This window comes from Microcebus murinus, chromosome 14 (assembly GCF_040939455.1).
Source record: "Microcebus murinus isolate Inina chromosome 14, M.murinus_Inina_mat1.0, whole genome shotgun sequence".
In the NCBI taxonomy this organism is placed as follows: Eukaryota; Metazoa; Chordata; class Mammalia; order Primates; family Cheirogaleidae; genus Microcebus; species Microcebus murinus.
Window position 1 is genome coordinate 27,271,758 of NC_134117.1, and position 23,274 is coordinate 27,295,031.

Genomic DNA, 23,274 nt, shown 5'->3' on the forward strand with positions numbered 1-23,274 from the left:
GTATATACATGGATAATGAGTGAGATGTGCACCATCTGGGGAATGGTTATGCTGGAGACTCAGACTTGTGGGGGTAGGGGAGGAAAGGGCATTTTTTGAAACCTTAAAATCTGTACCCCCATAATATGCCAAAATAAAAAAAATATATTGTTAGTCATTAGGGAAATGTAAATGAAAACCTCCATGACAAGATACCACTTCACACCCACTAGGATGGGTATAATCAAAAAGACATACAAGTATTGTATTGGAACTTTGATACATTGCTCATGGGAATATAATATAGTTTAGTGCTTTGGAAAACAGTCTGGCAATTACTTAAAAGTTTAAACATAATTAACATATGACTAAGCACTTTCTAAGAGAAATGAAAACTCCTGTGCACATAAAAACTGGTACTCAAATATACATAGCAACATTATTCATAATAGCCAGAAAATGGAAACAGTCCACAAGTCCATCAAGTGATGAATGGATAAATAAAATGTGATATATTCATATAATGGAATATTTTCAGATAATGAAATAAATGAAGTACTACTACATGTTTCAGCATGATTGAACCTTGAAAACATTATGATTGCTGAAAGAAGCAACTCACAAAAGCCACACATTATGATTCCCTTTATATGAAATGTCCAGAATAAGCAAATCAATAGAGACTAAAAGTAGATTAGTCCTTGCTTAGGGCTAGTGGAGATTGTGGGGAAATGGGGAGTGACTGCTAATGAGTACAGGGTTTCTTTATGAAGTGATGAAATATTCTAGAATTAGGTTATGTTAATGGTTGCACAAGTCTTTAAATATAATAAAAACTACTGAATTGTAAACTTACATGGGTGAATTGTATGGTATGTAAATTATACCTCCAAAAAGCTCTTAAGAGTTTAATAAAATAATTGGAAGATAAAATTAAGAATATCTCCCTTAAGAAGAGCTTTAGACAGAGACAGAAATATTGAGATAAAATATTACCGATATAGAGTATCAATTCAGGATAGCCAACAGCTGTCTTGTAGAAGATCCAGATCCAGAAACAAGGAAGAAAAATATGATTTCAGAAAAAATGAAAACTTTACCAACCATAACAATGTAAAAGTAAAGGGACATTTGACAGAAAATAGAAGATAGAATTGGAAAGAAGAAATAACTCATATGAAGGGTGATATCCTTATATAATATATATATTATATATTCAGATTCAGAAAATATCTAAACCATTGGGATAATAAATGGAGAGGTAGAGAAGAGGAGGCCCATTAAATGAAGCACATGGAATTTGCTTGATTCTTGGTTAGAATGACTTATAGCAGCACTTTCTTAAATGTGCTCTGGAGAATATCAGTTCTGCGGGATATTAACATTATGTGGAGGGAAAAAACATTAAAGGTACCATGGTCAAGTAAGTTTGAGAATTACTGGGATCCACACACTTACTGAAATACTTCCCAGCACCTTTAATACATTAGTTTACATTCTGAATCTCCAAGAAAGGGATTTAGCATGCAGAATTCTCTGAATTTATTTGACCACAGAGTCTTATTTGCAGAGACCTTCTTAAGGGAATAGTGTTCCACTAACACATTTGGAGCACATTGACTTAGAATATGAGCTCTGGTTCAGGTGAGCTATGGCAGTAGAGCAAGCACTATAAAAAGAATTACAAGTTGGAGAACTCAGAGAACCTGCACTGCTTCAAGAGCCTCATTTCTGGTCTACATGCTTTCATTCATGTCCTGCTCTAATCTATTTACCACTCAGTTGCCAGAAAAAATCTTTACAAACTTAATTCATATGATGCCAGTCACTTGCTAAAGACTCTTTTATGACTTTTCATTGTACTTAGAATAAAATGGAATCTCCTTACCAAGGCCCAGAGGGCTCTATGATGAATGATCTGGCCTCTATCCAGCTCTTCATTTTTATCTTCTACCACATTTCCTTTTTCTAACTTCACTCAGGCCTCATTGGCCTGTTGCATACTAAACTTCTACCTCGAGTGTTCTCTTTTCCTGCCACATGGCTGGTTTCTTCTCATCCATTAGAACACTTCCTTGAGTAATCTAGCTAAGTAATTCTCTATACATCCTGATAGGTCTCTTTACAGCATTTATTAAAATTTCAAACTCTATATTTATTGTTTGTTTACTCATTAGCTATATATTATAAATTCCATGAGGGGGAAAGTATGTCTGTTGTATTTGCCATTGTATAATATAGACAGTATGGGCTTAAAGCCTGGTACCTAGAAGGTGCTCAAATTTGTCGAATGAATGAAGGAAGGAATGGAGGTTGTCCCAACATTCTATAGAGTTGCTAGTGGAATATTCTAACATATACCTCTGCTAGAAACAGAAAGCTAGACAGAGCTTTCTGTTCCTATGATGGCCCAGAGAGCTATGGATAGCATTCTTGAGCAAAGAAGAAAGAAACAGAACAAAAGTAGGAAGTAAGTAATGGTCTTTGCCATTACAGCAAACCACATGATGTATGTTATATGTTCAATACAAACCAGAAATAGAAAAAGTACCTCTTTATATCCAGAATTTCTATCTTTTGTTATGACTAATTACCAATACTTCTACTAAGTGCCTAATGCTGATGTGTGGACTTCACATTTTACTAAAAGCATGGGTAGCTGTGAAGGTTATATGGATGGATAAGGACTGAAATTTCAATGTATTCCTATGCACAGGTTTTCATAATGACATCTGCAAGCCCAAGGCATTTTGGACTTCATGAGTCCCTCTTTAAAGACATATTAAAAATTATATTTTACAACTCCATTGGTATGAGGACAAATATATTAAAACATTCTTTTCAACTTAAAACTTTATTTTTTACTTCTGATTTGACTTTGGTCTATAAAAGTATTGTAGGTCCGAGGCATTGTGCCTGCTGTACCTAATAGAGAAGTCAGTCCTGCTTATATACATGTCAAGAAGAGAATACAAATAGAGACAAAAGGTAATTTTGGATATTTAAATGCTATCACATCCACTGTGAACATGTCTCCTCATAGGGGTATAATAATAAATTATTTATGAGGTCTCTTTCAGCTCTAACCTTCTTGGGTTCTAACACAGTTTAGCACAAAATAAAAGACTTCCCAATTTATTTCTTAATATATAACAATAGCCTTCCATTTTCTCTTATAGTGAGACAATATAGCAGGATGGTAAAGAGCATGCACTTTGGAACTAGATGACACCTGGATTATGTACTAGCTGAGTCATCTTGAGGAACTGTTTAACCTCTCTAAAGTATCAGTCCTCCTATCTGTAAAATGGGACTAATAAGGTTAGCTATTTCTTGGGTTTGTTGTGAAGATTAATGAGATAATGAATTTAAAGTGCTTAGTACAATTCCTGGCATATGTTGACACCTAAATAAATGTTAGCCACAACTGTCAAGAAGAACATATATTTCAAAGATGAAAAGGCAAGTTTTAGTCTAATAGTTTTTTGCACATGACTCAATGTAGCTTTCTAAGCAGTTCAGAGAATTACATGGGGAAAGGAACTAGCAAGATTTAGCTACAATAACATGTCAGTATAATGAGGGTAACCACAGCTCTACTTCCCTCCTGTAAACTTGCTTATGTCACATTCTTGTTCGGAGTGGGAAGATGCACAGCTGGGGACAATTTGGTACACAGAGTAATTATCACAATGTTATTCCTAATAATTGTTCTGTTTTATTTCAACTGTGAAAGAGTTATATGACTTGACCAAACTGCAGGAGGAGAAAAGAGAACCGTATATTACTCTTAGTTTATAAGAAGAGAATTCCATCTCTCTGCCTCAAGAGAGAGACCAAAGCTGTTCAGGGCTCATTAACAGGGAAGCACTGGCTACTGCAAAGTTCTGCTCCTTAGCTGAGAATTGTGTTAACAACCAGTTACTTCTAAACTTGCTTTCTTTTACTTTTACTTTTTTCTTGGAAAAGACTTCTTTCCCGATTGGAGAAGCAGACTAATTCTTTACTCAAACTCAAGCATATGAGCTCTTGTCATTGTGACGAAGGATGTTTATGCCTCTAACATCAGAAAAATCAATCTAGGATAGGAGTTAGAAAGAACATGGGAGATGGAGGCTGGAGTCCTAGAACACAAATTTAGATTTGACACTTTATAAGTCAAATGGTCTTGGGAAATTCTTTCTTACTTTCTTCTTTTCCATTTTTTTCCTCCCTTCCCTCTTCTTTCCCTATATCCCTGCTTTTGCCTTCAAGAATGCTCTACTCTTACATGTGCTGCTAAGATCACAATTTGTCAAAAGTTTGGTTTATTGTCCTCCTGTATTAGAAGTACCTGGAGGGATTGTTTAAAATGCAGCATGATTCTTAGGCCCCAGCTCAGACCTCCTGAACCAGATATGGAAGGATGGGACTTATATGTTGGCATTTTGAATAAAGACCTCAAGGAATTATTTAACACCAATGTATGGGAATCATTACCCTGTAATATAGGCAAAGCAAGTCTTATTATCTTTATTTTACAGATCAAGGAATGTAGGTACACAAATGTTAAATGATTTACCAAGCTCAAAAGCCAGAACCGGGAAGAGGAAACTCACATTTATTGAGTGCCAACAGTGTGCCAGGCACTACCTGTGTTCTTCTTACGTGTATGTTTTTTTGTTAATCTTCACAATATGTTTGAGAGGTAGGTGGTATTCTCTCCATATGACATGGTTCAGGGAGGTTAAACAACTTATCCAAGGTCACATGGCTAATGAGCTATGTAATGTATCCAGATCTCAAATCTGATATCTGACTCCAGGGCCCATCCTCTTTTTACTCTGGTGCTATTTTCCTGAATCCTCATCTTTCAACTAAGCTAAATAATCTAACATAAAAAATAAAATATCCTTCTCCACCGTGCTCACTCTCATAGAGTCAGCTTCATACCAGGACTTGACTTTTGGAAAGTTTACTTTTCTGTGTGAAATTCATAATGACATCCTGATGCATTTTTCCTCCTTTACACCAGACTCCACAGCCAGGTCAAATCATATTAAGGTTAATTATAGCCTCCTTTGCTTGAATCCAAGTCTTTACAACTTCCTCAGCAGCATTTTGGACTGTCAAGACAAGTCTAGCATGGTCTTCCCCTAGCCAGCACGTTCCAGCTCCAGCCAGAGCCTTCCAGATCTCTTTCAACATCTTCTCTCAGCATCTGCCATTCCTCTCCCTTTCTCTTCGTTTCAATCAAGCAAATTTATTTGATCTTCCTATATGTGTTTTCTCTCACATCTGCCTCTGGCTTCTTGCAGACCTTGTCCTACAGCCTCCTTTCTCCCAACCCAGCATTAGTAGCAAATAGGCTTCATCTTGGGGGCCAGTTCCAGCTAATAATGCCTGGCACCCTATCTCAAGGATTGTTAGGCCAATTCTGAGATAAGTGAGGGAATACTCAGATCCACTACCAATGTCTGCCATAGGCTCAGGAAAAGGGAACAGCACCACACACAGCACAGATTTGCTGTCTCTGCATGGTTATAACAAGGGCTTTAGAGTCAGGATTTAGTTCAAATCCCAGCTCTGCAACTTATTACCTGAGTGATCTTGAGCACAGTTTCTTTATAAAATGAAACTGATAATACCAACCTTACAGGATTGTAAAATGTGTAAACTACTTATCAAGTGCCTGTCAATCAGCAAATGGTGGTTATTTTTCCTTTGTCCATTTACCAATATCCTTAAATTTAACATCCGGGAAGTAACTTTTAACAATAAAAGAGACTGAACAAAAAGTCTCACCCATCTCAAATCCTGTATATTAAAGGCTTTATGATCTATAGGGAAACTAAGGGAAATGTAAGCTCAAGGGAAGCCTAAAGAGAGAGCTGAACTAGCCATTAAAGTCAACAAACATATAGCTATGCTATTTATCAGTCTATTGCCAATGTGATATTACATATAAACAGAGGCGAGGAGAGGAGGAAGGGAGGATTGAAGGGGAGAGAGGCAGGGGGAGAGAGAAAGAGAGAGATGTCAATATTTCATTAGTTCTACATAGCACCCACTATAGCTCAACATATAATTAAGCCATGAAAAAGTAAGTGGCTTTGGACCAAATGAAAGATGCCCCTAAATGTGTTGTTTACCTAGAGTTCAGCCTGGTTTACTATAATTCAAGATGAATAATTTTCTCACAAGTTTTTCCTAGGCTTTTGTGTGGAATGGCTGTCACATCTTATTTGTGTTAGTTACATAACTAAAGATTCTTTTCGTGGACAAGAAAGATCAGGCTTGCTGAACTCTTATTGAAGTATGTACTCATTTAGACATCTAGTTCTCTGTGAAGGATGTATCCTTTTTCCTGGGAGCAAAATTCAGAGTCCAGTTTTTAAGGTTGTACTCTGTGGTCCAGAAGTAGAAATCAACCCCCAAAGACCATGACTAAAGATGGACCTTATTATAAGAGAGAGCTGTGATATGCCCTGGGAGAGAAGGCTCAACAATATTTCAGTACGTCATATGTGCAGGTGGATAACATAGGAAAGAAATTCTCCCAGATTTGGGGTCCCCTGGGGGAAGAAAGGAACTCTCACAATGAAAGGAGATATTTTGTTCTTTTCCATAGCAGCATATTGGCTCTAATGGGAAAGACTTCTAAATACTAAAATGTCTGCCTGGCACTGGCCAATTTTGTTTGATATAAGTTCCTGTCCCCTTCCCTCTCTTATCATTCTTTGCATGATTGGAGGTCAGCAGGAGGGCAAATACCCCTTGTCCCCTGAGATCATAATCCAGATTTCTGTCATCATAATTCAGCTATGGGAACATCCAACCTTGGAAAACCAAGACCTTCCCCTCTTGTTAATATTCACATACTGGGTCATCTTTAACTTGTATATTCATAGACCTAAATCTAGGGATTAGAATGGAGTGGATAGTTGAAAATCCTTGGATAATACCAGACCCTAAATGGAATTTTATTTTCCCAGTGGTATTTCACTCCTGACAGCACTATTCTATGTACATGTTATTCCACCTCTAATATTACTGTTGCTGAGCATTTTCCAGCTGTGTTGAAGATATTCATTTATGTGGCTTGGGCCAGTTTCCGAGAAACAGGCAGAACTAGAAAGCAGAAGAATCCATCAATGCTAGATTTGAACAAAGAAAATCATAATCTTTTTGGACTTGCTGTCCTCCACAGTGCCAATATGGATATACAGAGTATAGGAGTGGTATAGATTCCTATGTATAAAATATAGAAAACCCTAATTTTCAGGGAAAGAGCATAGAGGTAAGGAGAATACCCCAAACTCATTAACTATAATATCTGTTCTTTGAAATTTTATCTAATCATTTTCCTTTATGTGTTATTTCTGTAGTTGGTTTTTCTTTTCATAGTTTTAAAAAAATGTTATTCAAAGACTTCTGAAAAGGGAATATTTGTCTCATTTTAGATGAGTTTTTTTTACTTCTCAAAAAACAAGGAAGTGTTTGGTCATCTTCATGGTATTTGGAAGTGCATATTTTGTTTTACATTATTTGCAAATTTGACTATTTTTCCTCCTCAAACTAAGTATAGAAATGCTTCCATGCTTCCATATGCTTGAAGTTGGTCTCATTATTTTGGTAAGAAGGAGAAAAGAAGAATGTAGTTTATAACAATTTTCACATGAAACGCATATTTAATATTACTGTTTCTTCAAAGTTAGCTAAAACAACTTTTCTACTGCTTCAATATATGACTAAAGTTAAAAAGATAATATAATTTGATTAAAAATATTAAATTGTGACTGAAATATTTTATTTTATTTTTTTAGGGTTTAGCAGGAGTGTTATATATTTATTTTTTGAATTTTGTTATTTCAGCATAATATTGGGGTACAAATGGTTAAGTTACGTATATTGCCTTGGCTCCCAGAGCTTCAAGAGTGTGAAATATTTTTAAAAATATAATAAAATTATGTTTTGCTATTTTGATTTCTCATACAAAATAAGACATTAGGTGAGGATCTGACTTTAATATTGTTTTCTAAATAGACAATATCACCTAGTACCATTAAAAATGCTTCAGTTTTTTATATACAACATTCTTTTTTATGCAATACCTTCTTATATATAAATTTTTAAAACTTTTATTCTGTTTCATAGCTCTTCTTACTAAATCCTGAGCTAGGAATGTTTTAACTATTGCAGTTTTTATTATATATTTTAATATATGGTGTTATAGATCAAATAAATACCCCTTCAGTATTCTATTATAATATTTCAAAATTTTCTTGACTTCTTCCAGATGAATGTTAGAATGATTTTATAAAGTTTCAAAAATATCTACTGAGATATTTTTTAATTTATTTATTTTTTAGAGATAGGGGCTCACTCTGTTGCCTAGGCTGGAGTGCAGTAGCATTATCTTAGCTTACTGTAACCTTGAACTCCTGGGCTCAAGTGATCCTCCCACCTCAGCCTGCCCAGTAGCTAGGAGTACAGGCGTGTGCCACCATGCCCAATTAATTTGTAGAGGTGAGGTTTGGCTATGTTGTTCAAGCTGGTCTTAAACTCCTGGCCTCACCTCAGCCTCCCAGAGCACTGGGATTACTGGTGTGAGCCATTGCACTCGGCTGGATTTTTTATTAGAATTCCATTAAGCCCATAAGTTAGTTTAAAAAAGTATAATTGGTGTTCCTCTCCAGAATCATGGTAGCTCTTTTTCCATATTTGATGTTTAAGTATTTTTCTGTAAACTATTTAATATTCTATTTACGAGTCCAGTATATTTCAAATTTAATTATATATTTCATGGATTTTCCTTGTGGGATATGGGATACAGGTATAGAGAGAAAATATTAACATTACTTTAAATGTCACTAACTCTATAGTTTTGTCATTCTTTTTATAATATTCCTTTAGATAATACAATGTTATTTAATGACTTAATTCTCACATATAGCAGAACTATCGAATGCAAATGAGGATCTCCAAATTTTAGTTCATGAAGAACCAGTTTCCAATTTCCAATGTGCCAAATTAGATGTGTTATTAATTTCCTATCCAGAGCCTTTAAGTCAAGCAGGGCATTAATGCTTTCTTTTGGTCTTAATTTTCTTGTGAATGCATAACTGTTACTGTCAATGATGATTTACTTCAAGTTCTTTGAGGCATATTCAGGAAGTTCACAATATATTTGCCAACATCAGCATCAAAAGTCCTCTCCTGGGTTCCTCATCATGGGGAATAGCATTCATTGCTGCAATTAAAACTTTGGCATCCTCTTTTCCTTTTGAACACACCAACAGTGTTTCTAAAATATGATTTTTCATTCCTCATTTCAAAGACTCCCATCTCTCTGTAGCAATCTCTTGCCAGTTTATCTACATCAGTACCTTTCATCTTAACCATAGCCAGAGTGATCTTCCTAAAACTCAAATCTGATCCTAAAACTTCCTTGCTTATGTTTAAGCACAGAATAAATCCAACAAGCACACATGGAAGCCAAACTAGCTATATTTTACAGTATTACATTAGATGTTAGTCATACAAAGGTAAATAGAACCTGGGCTTGTACCTTGTTAAGGGTAAAGACCAGACTTGTTAACATCACAGAACAGCTTGTAGTGATCTGACCAGCCTGACCTCCTGACATTCCCTTACATGTTCCCTGACATCTAGCCCTACTGGACTCCTGAGAACACAGCTCACTTGACTCTTCCTTGCTTTGCTCATGCTGTTCTTCGCCTAGGCTGCTCCTCATGGTAAATTCCTACCCTTCTTTCAATGCCAGATTAAACGTCCTGTATAATGGGAAGATTTTCTCAATCCGTATTCCTTCTTCTAACACTGTGGAAGGTAGACCTAACTACTCTGTTGACTGCAATTTCCTTCTAGACAAAACACTGTCTTCCTCCCTGGTGGAAGAGTTCTCAACTTATGAAGTACTATTAAAGATTGCTTCCCTCTGAAGAAAATTTCCCCTCCAGGGTATCAGGGATAGAAGGAATATCTTAAAGAACTGAGATGTTCCTTTTGACTCTCTGCCCCTGGGTGGCAACAATAGTAGTAATAGCCAAGATAGCACATCACCTCAGAACATGCACATGAGGAGAAGGAGGTAGGTGGATAATTGAATTATTCATAGACATGCAATTTATGATACCCTGTGGCATCTGTGAGTCCCCATATGCATCCTCCTAGCCCTTTGATTTTCCTGGAACCTCCAGGAAAACATGGGGGTGGGGAATTGCTAGCACGACTTTGATGTGTGCTTAACTGCACAGAACCAGGTCTGGTTTCCTTTTTAAGCTAAGCATGCTTGTCAGATGACATTCAGTTGTATACTTAGCTGCTTCAGAAGTAGATAGATTTCTCTTGTGGTACTCAGGTTTCTACACTCAGACAGGCGTGGCAGCCCTTCTTTGGGGCATATTTGATAGTGCTTTGTACTTACATAAATAAATTTGGTTTTCCTATGCTCTTTCCAGGAAAGCCTGTGGTTTTTCAAAGGCATCTATTGTGCTGTCATCCTTGGGAAATGTTTCTGTTTATTTGTTCCCTAGCAGAGAACAGAGTCCTTGGATAATAGGAAATGGGGCAGGTAAGTTTTGATTATAGGGAAATTGATATTGGAGCCATCAGGCATGGGCTTGGGAAGACAAATGTAGATGGAATGCCATATTGAGGTCTTGATTTCCAGATGATGAAGGAGATGTGAGAAGCTGAAAGTATAGTTACCTTCACCTTCTTTACAATTTGACCTCCAGTAGCTATGGATAGGCCATATTTGTGGCTGTGGATCCTCTCAGAAAGCATAGCTACTTAGGGATTGGTTTGGTTTATCTTATTTTAACCTTAGTCGGGGGTGTGGATTACTTGAAGTTGCAACATCTTTTTTTTCTATTCTTTACAGATTCATGAAGGTGGCAGGAAGCACTGTGGATGCAGTTACCTGGCAACAGTAGGTATTCACCATTTTTGCTCTTACTTATTATCAGCTGCTCTGAAATAAAAGATAATTAGTTGTCACCAAGTTCATAACTGACATTTAATAAGCTATCCTTCATCCTCCAAGAAAAAATTTAAAATTAACTTCAAAACAGTTCTTATTGCTATCTCATAGTACTATCATTTTGTTGTTTTCAGAAAAGCAAAATAAAACAAAAACAAAACATTGACACAATTTGGAGAGGTTGGCTATTATGTACAATTTTAAATTAATCTGTCACCAGTGAACTGGTCATGGGGATCTAAGCCTGCCACTGTTGCCCCATAGGCTTTTCCTCTGGGAATAAATTTCCTTGTTTAAGAGAGGAAATGATTTTAATTGCTCAATATATCATGTGAAAATAGAAATACTTTGTTATATTAATGTAAGTGGTCTTAATTCGTGTCAAGTGAGTCACTAATATGAAGCAGGTTAAAAAAAAGAAATATCAATAAAATGAAGCAGTTTCAAGAGGGGGAATAAACTCCAACATTTCAGTAAGACGCTTACAATGGTAAAGACCCGTTACCCCAAGAATAGCTTGAAAAAAGATAATTATCTGATATATAAATTTATTCTCCTAGTCTCCGTATGGCATTTGTGCCAAAATGTCCAACATGTAACAGTGTCTCACTGATTTTATACTGGAATACTGCTCTGCTTTGCTATAAGAAATCTATCCCACAACATCTTCCAAATCGTCTTTCATCTAATGTAGTGCCCACAGCTTAGACATTTGTGCTCCCATTCTGGGCCCTCATAGGCCTGGACTATGGCCATCTTTCTCGAACTTTCTAGCCTAGGGTATGTGTTCCTCTTGCCTATCTTCTGTTTGAAGTGGGTCACACTATCCATTGTAGATTTGTGGCAAGTGTGAAGGGAAAAAAAAGGGGGGATGAAATCTTTATTAAATATCCTCAAAAAGTTTTTGGTTCGTTGACAATCAACAACCTCAATCATAATAGGAAATATTTTAGTTTACATTTTTACTCTTAGTTTCTCTAAACAACAAGTTCGAAATATTTTCAAAAGCTCTTATCTTTCTTCAATTTGTTTGTGAATCATGGATTGAGTAAATCTGAGGATCTTGTCATTCCTTTGCTTAAAACCTCACAGTGTATTCCTTTTACACATAGACCAAAAGCTAAATTCTCCACTCTGGCCTTTTGTATTTGGCCTCTGCTACCTCTGATCTTATCTGGTGCCACTCTGCCCTTACTCATTCTGTCCCACCACACTGGTAGTCTTTCAGTTCTTTGTGAGTTCATGTGCATATCTGCCTCAGGATCATTATACATGCTATTCCTTCTGCCTGAAATGCTGTTCTCTCTACTCTTTATTTAGAAGGTTGACTCCTTCTCATTTTTTAGGTCTCACCTTACATGTCATCTCCACAGAGAGATCTTCCCTGATGCTCCTATCCAAAATAGGTTTCCCATTTCATACTTTTTATTAGCTCTTTGTTTCTTCATAGCACTTATAATAACTTATAATTATTTTTTCCTTATAACTTGTTTTTGTAATTTGTTTTTCTCTTTCACCAGAATGGCATTTAATCAATTTAGCAAGTGCTTATTTCAACAATTGTTTATTAGGCATTTACTATGGGGAAAAATAACAATGACAATAACAATGATAGTACACATAATAACTATGTGCCAAGAACCATTCTCAAACTTTATGTACTTTACCATATCTGATCCTCACAACCACCAAATGAAGTAGGGACTATATTTATCTCTATTTTACTACAATTTACAGGAAGTTGTAGAAAAACTAAAGATTACATAGAAAGTGGCAAATATTGGACTTGAAGTTGTATCTGCCTCACTCCACAGGCTATTGTCTTAACTGTTAATGTCACTTTACTGAAATCCTGTTAAACATCCTCACCAAAAAGGCTATCTGGATAATGTAGCATAAAGACTGAACCTTGAAGCATTTATAGGATTTGCAGGGAGAGATAATGAGGTCCTTGTAAGAAAATTATTGGCTAAGAATGTATGGCTTCAATTATTATGGCTTATGGCCGGGGGTGGGGGGGTTAGGTGGTGATCAGAGAAAGATTTTCTTTTCTGTTCTAGCACTCTCCCAGACACAAATGGAGTGAAGTGAGCATTTTTTTTTAATAATGGAAAAATACATTTTTCAATAAATACATTTTGTTTACTGGCTACTTAAAAAGGTTGGCTATGTCTCAAGATAAATATCAAATGTTTGCAACTATTCCAAAAATACCCCCCAAAGCAGGCAGGGGGTTGTGTTTCTTTTGGCTCCAGGATCAGCACTCATTTCAGACAAGTAGCACCTGGAATCTACGATTTATCCCTTCCAGCCATAGTTTTCAGTCAAGACTTGGAAAAGTCATAGAAGAATCCTAGGAAATCCTGGCCAGGAGGACTCAGTGAAAATTAAAGCCAAATGCCATGTTTCTTCAACCCTGAGAGATGTTGAGGTGAAGATTTGTTAATAACGTAAAGATATCAAGAGTCATTGTTAGGGAAAAAAGAAACTAACATAGAATTTGTCATTTGTCACTATATGGATATATAAATGGCCAAAAGAACCAATTCAATATTGGGATATTGATCTTGGAGCTAGAACAACTAGAATTCTGAGTTTGAAGTCATGAATAAACAGATCTCTATAGTTAGACTATTTTGATTTGGAAGCATATTCTTGGATTTGCTATACTTTGAGATCAAAATATGTGGCAATCATTAGTCCTGCCCTCCAACCCATGTAGAAAACCTAGAAAGAGTTAGTGAGATGAAGTTATAATTACAAGTAGAGTAGTGGCTTATATCAGAATAACCCTCTCATAGATAGCAATGATAAATCTGGACAAAGTATTTAAAAAAAAATCCAAAACACTAGAGAATGACCAAAAAAAGGCAAAACTAGAGGAAGGTACTCAAACCTTGAAAGAAGTTAATGGTACTAGATGAGATTTACTTTTATATAACTTTTCCTCTGTGGTTACTTAACAATCCATGCATCATAAGGTAACTAGAACTCAGACAGAAATACATGGTTGTTTTGGCTTCACGTGTCAGAAGGAAGGAGTCAGAGGCTGGAAATTGAGGGTGGAAATATAAGCAAGCAGGAACTACAAGGGGAAAACACCAAATATGCCTATAAACTTCCCTAAAATCTTTGCCTGATCCCTGAAATGTGTATATTCACAAGAGACTCCAAGAAGCCCGGCAGAAAGAAACAGCTGGAAGCATGAAAGAGTTGGACAGAGATTTCAGCTGCTCTCTGTCACATGAGAGGCAGAAATTGGAATTTGAATCTCGCAAATTTAGAAGGACTTCATAAACACCTTCTTTCCGATGAAACCTAAAAGAGTTACACCTTAGCAATAAAGTCTTTGTCTCAGGACTAAGGATTTGTTCTAAGACTCAAGTATAACCAAAAGAGACTTGCCCAAACAAAGCATAAACTGATACCTCAACAAGAACAATGATCAGTCATTCATTCAACATCCTGCTAGATTCAAAATCAGCACTATTCTGTCTCTACAGTTATCATCCACCTTTTGCAGCGTACAATAAAAAAAATTACTACACATGCAAAGAAATAGGAAAATGTGACCCATGTCCAAGAGAATGAGCAATAAATAGAAACTCTGAGATACTCGGATATCAGAATTAGCTGACAAGGATTTTACAGAAGCTACTGTAAATATTCATAGAGTTAAGGGTAAAATGTTCATATTGAATAAATATATGGAAAAATAACAGCAGTGAAATGGAATTTTTTTAAAAAGAACCAAATGGAATTCTTGAACTGAAAAGAAGAATATCTAAAATGAAAAGCTTACTGATGGACTTAACAAGGGATTGGAAAACATAGAAGAAATAGTTAACTTGTATACTGAGCAAAAGAAATATATAATTTAAAGAACAGAGAGAAAAAATATTGAGAAAAATGAACAAAGTTTCAGTGACCTCATTGCCAATTTCAAGTGGTCTAACATATACATAATTAGAGTTCAGAAAGACAGGAGAAAGAGAATGTGGCAGAAATTTTTTTTTAAGAAATCAAAGCTGAACTTCTCCCAAATTTGGTGGAAAACATTAATTTACAGATCCAAAAAGCTAGGCAAACCCTAAAAAGGATAAATACAAAGAAAATCATGCATGGACACATCATCATCAAACTGCTGAGAACAAAAAATGAGAAAAATCTTCAAGTCATTCAGACAAAAATAACACTTTACATATTAGCCAACACAAAGATGGCTAATTTGACATCAGAAACAATAGAGGACAGAAGACAACAGAACAACATCTTTAAAGTGTTAAAGAAAAATAAAGTCAAGCCAGAATTCTATATCCAGAAAAATATTCTTCAGAAATGAAAGTAAAACAAAGACATTTTTTGATAAATGAAAGCCAGTAGATGTGCACTACAAGAAATAGAGGAAGTTCTTTGGACAGAAAGGTAATAGCACTGGAAGGAAAGTTTGATCTCAAAATATAATGAAGAGTGTTGGAAATGGTACATTTATGACTAAATATAAAAGACTAGTCTTTTCTTAGTTTATTTAAAAAACAATGACTCTAGTGCAAAAAATGTAAATTGTATTAGGTGTTTATAACAATATAGATGTAAAAATATATGGCAATAATACCACAAAGGATGAGGAAGGGAGGAGGCAGTAAGTGGAATTATAGTGTTGCAAAGTTCTTTTACTTGAACTAATGCAGTATTTACTCTAAGAAGACTGTGATAAGGGTGAAAATTATGTTCCTAGAACAATCACTTAAAAAATAATGACTAAATGTATAGTTAAAAAGCCATGTTGGAACTAAAATGAAATACTAAGAAATATTGAATTACCCTTTTTTTAAAAAGCAGGAAAGGAGGAACAGAGGGAAAAAATGGGAAAAATAGCAATCCAATAGCAAAATGGTAGACCTAACAACCACGTCAATGATTATATTAAGTGTAAATATTCTAAAGAATGTTATTAAAAGGCAAAGATTATCAGATTGGATGCTATAGAAGACTCAACTATATTCTGCCTATATGCTTTAAATATAAAGACAAAGATAGAATGAAAATAAAAGGATGGAAATTATATACCATGCTAGCAGTGATCACAAAAAGCTGATGACTGAGTAGAACTCCATGGTATACATATACCACATTTATGAGACTATGTTGATATTAGACAAAGTAAACATCAAAAAAGGAGTATTATGAGAGAAAAAGAGACAATTCATAGTGATAAAAGGGTCAATTCATCAGGAAGACATAATAATCATAAATGTATGCACCTGTGATAGGCAAAATAATGGTTTCCCCACCAAAGATGTCTTCATCCTAATCTTCAGAACCTGAAAATATGTTATATTACATGGCAAAGGGGATTTAAGGTTGCAGACGGCATTAAGGTTGCTAATCATCTGACCTTAAAGTAGGGCACTTATCCTGGATTATCCAGAGGTAGCCAATATAACTACAGGTGTGAAAGAGGGAGGCATAAAAGAAGGGGCATAGGGAGATTTAACTACAGAAGAGGAGGTTAGAGTGACATGATGTAAGCAGGACTTGACCACCCATGGCTGAACTTGAAGATGGAGGAAGAGGTCCATTAGCCAAGGATTGTGGGAAGCCAAGTAAGCTGGAAAAGGCAAGAAAATGGATTTTTCCTTAGCACCTGCAGAAGGAAGATAGCCCTCTCAACACATTGATTTTAGACCAGTGAAACCCTCATTGGTTTCTAACCTATAGATAGAACTGTAAAATAATAAATTTGGATTTTTTTAAGCTACTGTTTGTGATAATTTGTTTAGCGCAATAATAGAAAACTAATACAGTACTGAATAATAGAGATTTAAAATATGCAAGGGGCTAGACTGAGTGGCTCACGCCTGTAATCCCAACACTTTGGGAGACCTAGGTGGAAGGATCACTTGAACACAGGAGTTCCAGACCAGCCTGGGCAACATAGCAAGACCCCATCACTATAAACAGTTTAAAAAAGTTAGCCAGGTACAGTGGTGTCTGCCATAGTCCCAGCTATTTGGGAGGCTGAACTAGGGGGATCACTTGAGCCTGGGATTTGGAGGTTGCAGTGAACTGTGATCATGCCACTGCTCTCCAGTCTGGACAACAGAGCAAGACCCTATCTCACCAAACAAAAGAAAAAAGAAACATGCAAGGAAAAAAACTAACAGAACCAAAGCAGAAAGAAATAAATAAGTCCACTATTATAGCTGAAGATTTAAAAACACCTTTTCCAGTAATTAATAGAACTAGATTAAAATAAAAACAGTAAGTCTATAGAAGATTTGGATAACACTGTCAAACAGCTTGACCTAATTGATGTTTATAGAATACAGTTGAATACATATTCTTTTCAAGTATACATGGAACATTAAACAAGATAGACCAGATGCTCAGCTGTAAAATAGTCTCAATGAATTTGAAAGGATTGAAATCATGCAGAGTATGTTTTTTGATGACAAAGAAATTGTTAGATATTAGCAGTAAAAATATATATATAACTGCTAAATATTTGGAAATTAAATAACATACTTTAAAATAATCTATAGATCAAAGAAGAAATCATGAAGGAATGTAGAAAATATTTTGAAATGATTGTGAAAATACATTATATCAAAATTTATAAAATTCAGCAAAAGCAGAAATTAGAAATTTATAGTTTGATATGCTTATATTAGAAAAGAAGAAACATTTAAAATCAATGATCTCAGTTTCTATCTGAAGAAGGTTATAAAAGAACAGATTAAACTCAAACTAAGTAAAATGAAGGAAATAACAAAGATAAAAGCAGAAATCAATAAAACAGAAATTAGACAAATGGGAGAGCAAATTTATAAAGCCAAAGTGTTTCTTTGAATAGATCAACAAGTTTGAAAAACCTCTACCTAGAGAAAGGGGGCATTGGGGCAGGGGAAGAGAAAAAAAGAGAGAATGAGAAAGAAATTGCACAATTTCTACTATCAAGAATGAAAGGATTCTCACTATAGATCCCACAGACATTCCAAAGTACTATAAGGGAATATTATGAACTATTTATGCCAACAAATTTGATGATACAAGTAGACAAATTCCTTGAAAATACAACTTAGGAAAATAACATAAGATTAAAAATTCTTAATATCCATATATATATATGTATATATATGGTTCATTTTGGAAAATCTGGCAGTTTCTCGTATAACTAAATATATACCTATCCTATAACAAAGCAATTCCACTGCTAGATATCTACCCAAAGGAAATGAAAATATATGCCACAAAAAAATTTTATAGACATACTGATAGGAGTTTATTGTTAATAGGCAAAAATTAGTAGCATCCCAGGTGTTCCACAGAAAAAGAATGGATCAACAAATAGTTGTGTATTCATGCAATGGAATACTACTCAACAAGATAAAGAAACAAACTGATGGTATATGCCAAAACATGGAGGAATCTCAAAATCATTATACTGAGTGAAAAAAAAAAGCCTCATACAAAAAACCCCACATTTTATTATTTCAATTGTATGAAGTTTTGGAATAGATTTTAAAATTCAGTACATGGCCCCTGTGGGCATGGGGGGTGGGCATGTGGATTAAGAGGAAAAGGGGCATGAGGGAATTTTCTGGAGTTATTGCAATGTTCTACATCTTGATGGGGATTTGGGTGACACAGGAGTATGCATTTGTCAATTGATGTGCTTAAGATTTGTGTATTTCATTGTATGTGAAATGTACTTAAGAAAAGGAACCATAAGCAGATTTTGAATTCTAGTTAATGGAACACCTGATGATGTGTTCAGGATGAAGAGTACCAAAGTTTGCAACTTATTTTGAAATGCCTCAAAACATAAAATGGATCAATGGATGAATAGAGGGATAGATAAGCTGATAGATGTGTGAAAAAATAATAAAATGTTAAATGTGGAACCCAGGTGATAAATATATGGTGTTCACTGTACAGTTCTTTCCCCTTTTCTCTAGGTTTGAAATTTTTCCTAATAAATAATTGGGGAAAAGCCTAAACTGTTACAACTAAACAAGGAATCTTATTTATTATGAAAGAATATATTGCTGTGAAAATATATATGAGAAACATAAGTGGGAAAATGCTTCCATTAATAGTGTTAATCCTTGGATGTAGGGAATATATAGGGATTCTTTTTTCTCATTTTTAGTTTTCTGTAGTTTCCAAATTTTTTGTAATAAGCATATAATGTGCTTATAATAAAAATATCATCAGTGCCCCGCTCCACCCTTCCCACCTCCAATTTCCCCACTCTGCAAGCAACATGCACAGTTTTAGCCACTTCCTCTGACATTCGTTTCCATGTTTCTAAACAACAATCTTATGCTGCTATTTCTTGATTTTTTTCCAAATTAAACATCTATTAATTTCCTACTATGGAAGATGAGAATTTAGCTCTCATATCTCCCTAGCCTCTCATACACCCAAGCATGCTTACTTACCTTTCTTCATACTCCAATATTTTATATCTTAAGTCGTCGTTAGGTCAGAATTCAGTGTTTATATTTTTTTACTATGTAAATATGATTCACAGCAGAGACATGTGGTGTGCTATGATTACATTTTCTTTCTTTCACAACTTTTTGTTTCCCCTGGAGTGAATAACTGTCTCTTTTTTTATTTGTTTAGCTTCCTATTAATCTTTCCTAATTCATCTCTAAACTCTGTATCATGGTAGTAAATCTCTTCTCTCTATACACAGACACCTCAGGTAACCATCAGTTTCATCTTCTCCTTGGAGATCTGGTCCTGGAGCCATCCCTCCTTCTGTTCCCATCTGGATGGTTGATCTCTGTGTTTCCTGAACAGCTGTTGTCCTGGGATTGCCCTTCACCATCATCCTGGGGATTCCTTTTGACTCTCTTATTTGCTGGATTTGTGCTGTTTTTTGAGGTTTACTCCCTCGTTTGGTGGAGGATTTCTTCCAGCAACTTCCTGAGGAAAGATAAATGAGAGGTCAACATATTGAGACCTTGTATTAGAGTTTGATTTATATTTTGGATACACATAGATTTCCCTTAGATTTTGACACTTGTGTTCCATTTTATTCTAGCTTTCCTTGCAACTATTGAGAAATTTCCAATATTTTTATTGGCCCTACTTTTTTTCTCTTTTGATACTTTTAAGCTCTTCTCCCAGTCCCCAGTGATCCTTCATGTGGTTCTCTTTTTATTCTGTTCACTAGGTACGGGGTAGACCCTCTCAATCTGAAATTCATACCCTTCAGTTTAGGGAAATTTTCCCAAATTTTTTTCTTTGATAATGTCCTTTCCATCTTTTGTACTCTCTCTTTCTGGAACTAACTATAGCGCAACCTTTAGTGCTCTGCTTTCTTGGAAATAAGTAGTTTCCCAACTATTTGGGCAGTGATTCTCCAGGTTTTTTTGTTTTAGGACCCTTTTTACTCTTGAAAAATATTGAGCATTCCAAATCACTTTTATGTGGATCATGTTTTTAAGGACTGTACAGATGGTTTCTGACTTAAGATGGTTTGAGTTTCAATTTTTTGACTTTATCATGGTGCGAAAGCAATATGCATTCAGTAGGAACTGTACTTTGAATTTTGAATTTTGATTTTTCTCCTGAGCTAGTGATATGCAGTATATTCTCTCACTATGCTGGGCAGAGACAAAGAGCTGCAGCTTCCTGTCAGCCCTGTAATCATGAGGGTAAACAACCAATACCCTACAATATACTGTGTTGCCAAATGATTTTGCCCAACTGTAGGCTAATGTAAGTGTTCTGAATATGTTTGAGTTAGGCTAGGTTAAGCTATGCGGTAGGTTAGGTTTATTAGATTAATTTTCAACTTAGGATATTTTCAACTTATGATGGATTTATCAGAACATAGCCCCATTGTAAGTCAAGGAACATGTATTAGAATTTAAAAAAATTTTTAAATTATTTACTTATTTATTTAAAAACAATAAACCTATTACATAAAGAACATACATTTATAGAAAGGATATTTTCCAAAACCAGAAAAATTAGATGGGTGACATTATTTTATATGCTTGCAAATCTCTTTAATATCTGACTTAATTGAAGACATGTGGATTCCCATATCTGCTACATTCTATGGAAATATGTTGTTTTGGTTTAAGAATACGAAGAAAATTTGGCCTTATATTAATAGTAAGATGTAGCTGGAAAAAGGAGGAGTATTTGAATATCCTTTTTCAGATAATTGTGGTTGTTCTCATAAACTACAACAAAATTCAACAAAGGATACTTTCAATAAACTAAAAGCCCAGACTTCACCATTATACATATTATCCATATAACAAAATTGCAATTGTACCCCTTAAATTTATACAAAAATAAAACCCTATAGAATAGCTTCATTCCCTCTCACTCTTTTTTTTTATGTATAAACCACTCAAGTAAGAGTTAAGATTTACAAGTCTTGGGGATAGGTCTTGAATTACAGTGGAGCTGACTATTACATGGAATACCTGGGCAGGTGTTTGAAACAATAAAACAATAGCAACATGTAAAGATGAAACAAAAAAGGTTAGTTACCATGTGAAATGTGAAGCCGTATGAATGAACTTCTCATACTGTGATGTGTTAAAACTCCATTGGTCTTGTACTTGGAATAGACCTTTCACTCATGTATGATTTTATAACATCATGAATTGATCATTTGGCAAATATTGTATAACTGAGTTATGAGTTATACAGATCTTCCAAATGTTGACACATTTTATTACAAAATTTTTAAAATCACCTTTACTAATATCACCACTGACCTAGTCAGAAGTCTAAGTTTTGAGAAGCTGACAATCTTCATGGTGGCAGATATGAATTTTCTAAAATTTTAATTTTCACTTAATGGCTCCAACTTTATAATCACCCATAAGTTTTGTCAGATGTTTTCCTTGATGTGACAAGCTCACTTTTATCATTTTTGAGAAAATGTCTTCCAAATACCCAACTCTAATTTTTCTGGCAATTGTTGTTTGAAGTAAAAATGTTGTTCCATTTAAAAAGTGACCAGTTCAGTTTGCAACTCAATCACACAAGTGCTTGTCCTCAAGACAACAGTCATACTTTGTTATGGAGCAAAGTATGTGTATTTCCCATTTTGTGATACAGAATATTTTTAAATGTGTAATCAAGGATTGAGGTTTAATAAAATTAATTTTAATTACTTTATCAAGGACATTCTTAAGTGAAAGTAACATTTTTCTTTAATTGCAAGTATATGACAGTGACCCTCAGTACAGTTTGGTGCTTCTGACTTGATTTGTGCTAAGGTACCAGCAGTTTTACCCACTATTGCTTTAGACAATCAATCCAAATATCAACATAATTTTTCTAGTACAAGCCATGACAGTAAAACAAATAACGCTTTATATATTTCATCATCACTTGTATTTATTGCCAAGCATTCACATAAAAGATCATCAATGATTAGTTGGTGCTGATACTGGATAGATAAAAGAAAACAGCTACGTCTATATATTTATCCATTTTTAAGGCAAAAGTACACTTTTACTAATAAGATATTAACTTTGTCTTCATGTTTGTAACTAAATCTTTTACAAGTATTATTGGGAAGTGCCACTGGTATGATTTCTTTCACTGACTTTTCATCCAGTGGGTATGGATGAAAATATCTTACCCTCTAAGATGCTTTTCTAAATTCAAAAATTAGTTTTCAAAATAATTTTAAAATGTTATTGCAAAACAAGATAAGCAAGTGTTCTTATTTCCATGTAGGCACAAGAAAAACATTAGGATTTCAAAATAATAACTGATTGGATGATTATGAGGTGACACAGGTTTTATAGATGGTATAAAAAAAAAGCTTTTATAAAAACATAATAGAAAGTATTGAGAACAAACTGAGTTGATCTTTCAAAACATACCCCAAAACTACACCTTAGAAAAGTCTAGAAAACAAGAATATATAGGAATATATTCCATTAATTATCAGAACAATGACATTGTCACATGTCATATAAACTCTGAAAAATGCTAGGAGGGTGAAAAAGGCCAATAATGTCTTAATATCATTATTAAAATAGTTTCGATCTTAAGGATTCCTGAAGATATTTGGGGGACCCTCAAGAGTCCCTGCACCACACCCTGAAAACTGCTAATGTGGGGTGAGGGTGGTGATCTGAGAGTCTAATTGCTTCTCAATTCTCCTGTTCCAATCCACCCATCCCCTCATTCTCAAAACCACCTGATCTTTCCAGCTCCTAAGACTTCCTGGGATTCTGCAGAAAGAAGCTCCCTGCTTTTAGACTTCCCTCACCACAGAAGTAGAATTCAGCTTTCTTTAGCCAGTCATG

At 35.0% G+C, this 23,274-nt stretch overlaps 1 protein-coding gene across 1 annotated transcript in view; it reads left to right on the forward strand.

Annotated features, from left to right (window-relative positions):
- The window catches only part of HPSE2 (heparanase 2 (inactive)), a 244,753-nt gene that overhangs the window by 33,059 nt on the left and 188,420 nt on the right, over positions 1–23,274 (forward strand). The window contains exon 4 of the mRNA XM_076009652.1: positions 10,868–10,915. Coding sequence (XP_075865767.1) covers positions 10,868–10,915 — 48 coding nt within the window. The remainder of the gene's footprint in view (positions 1–10,867; positions 10,916–23,274) is intronic.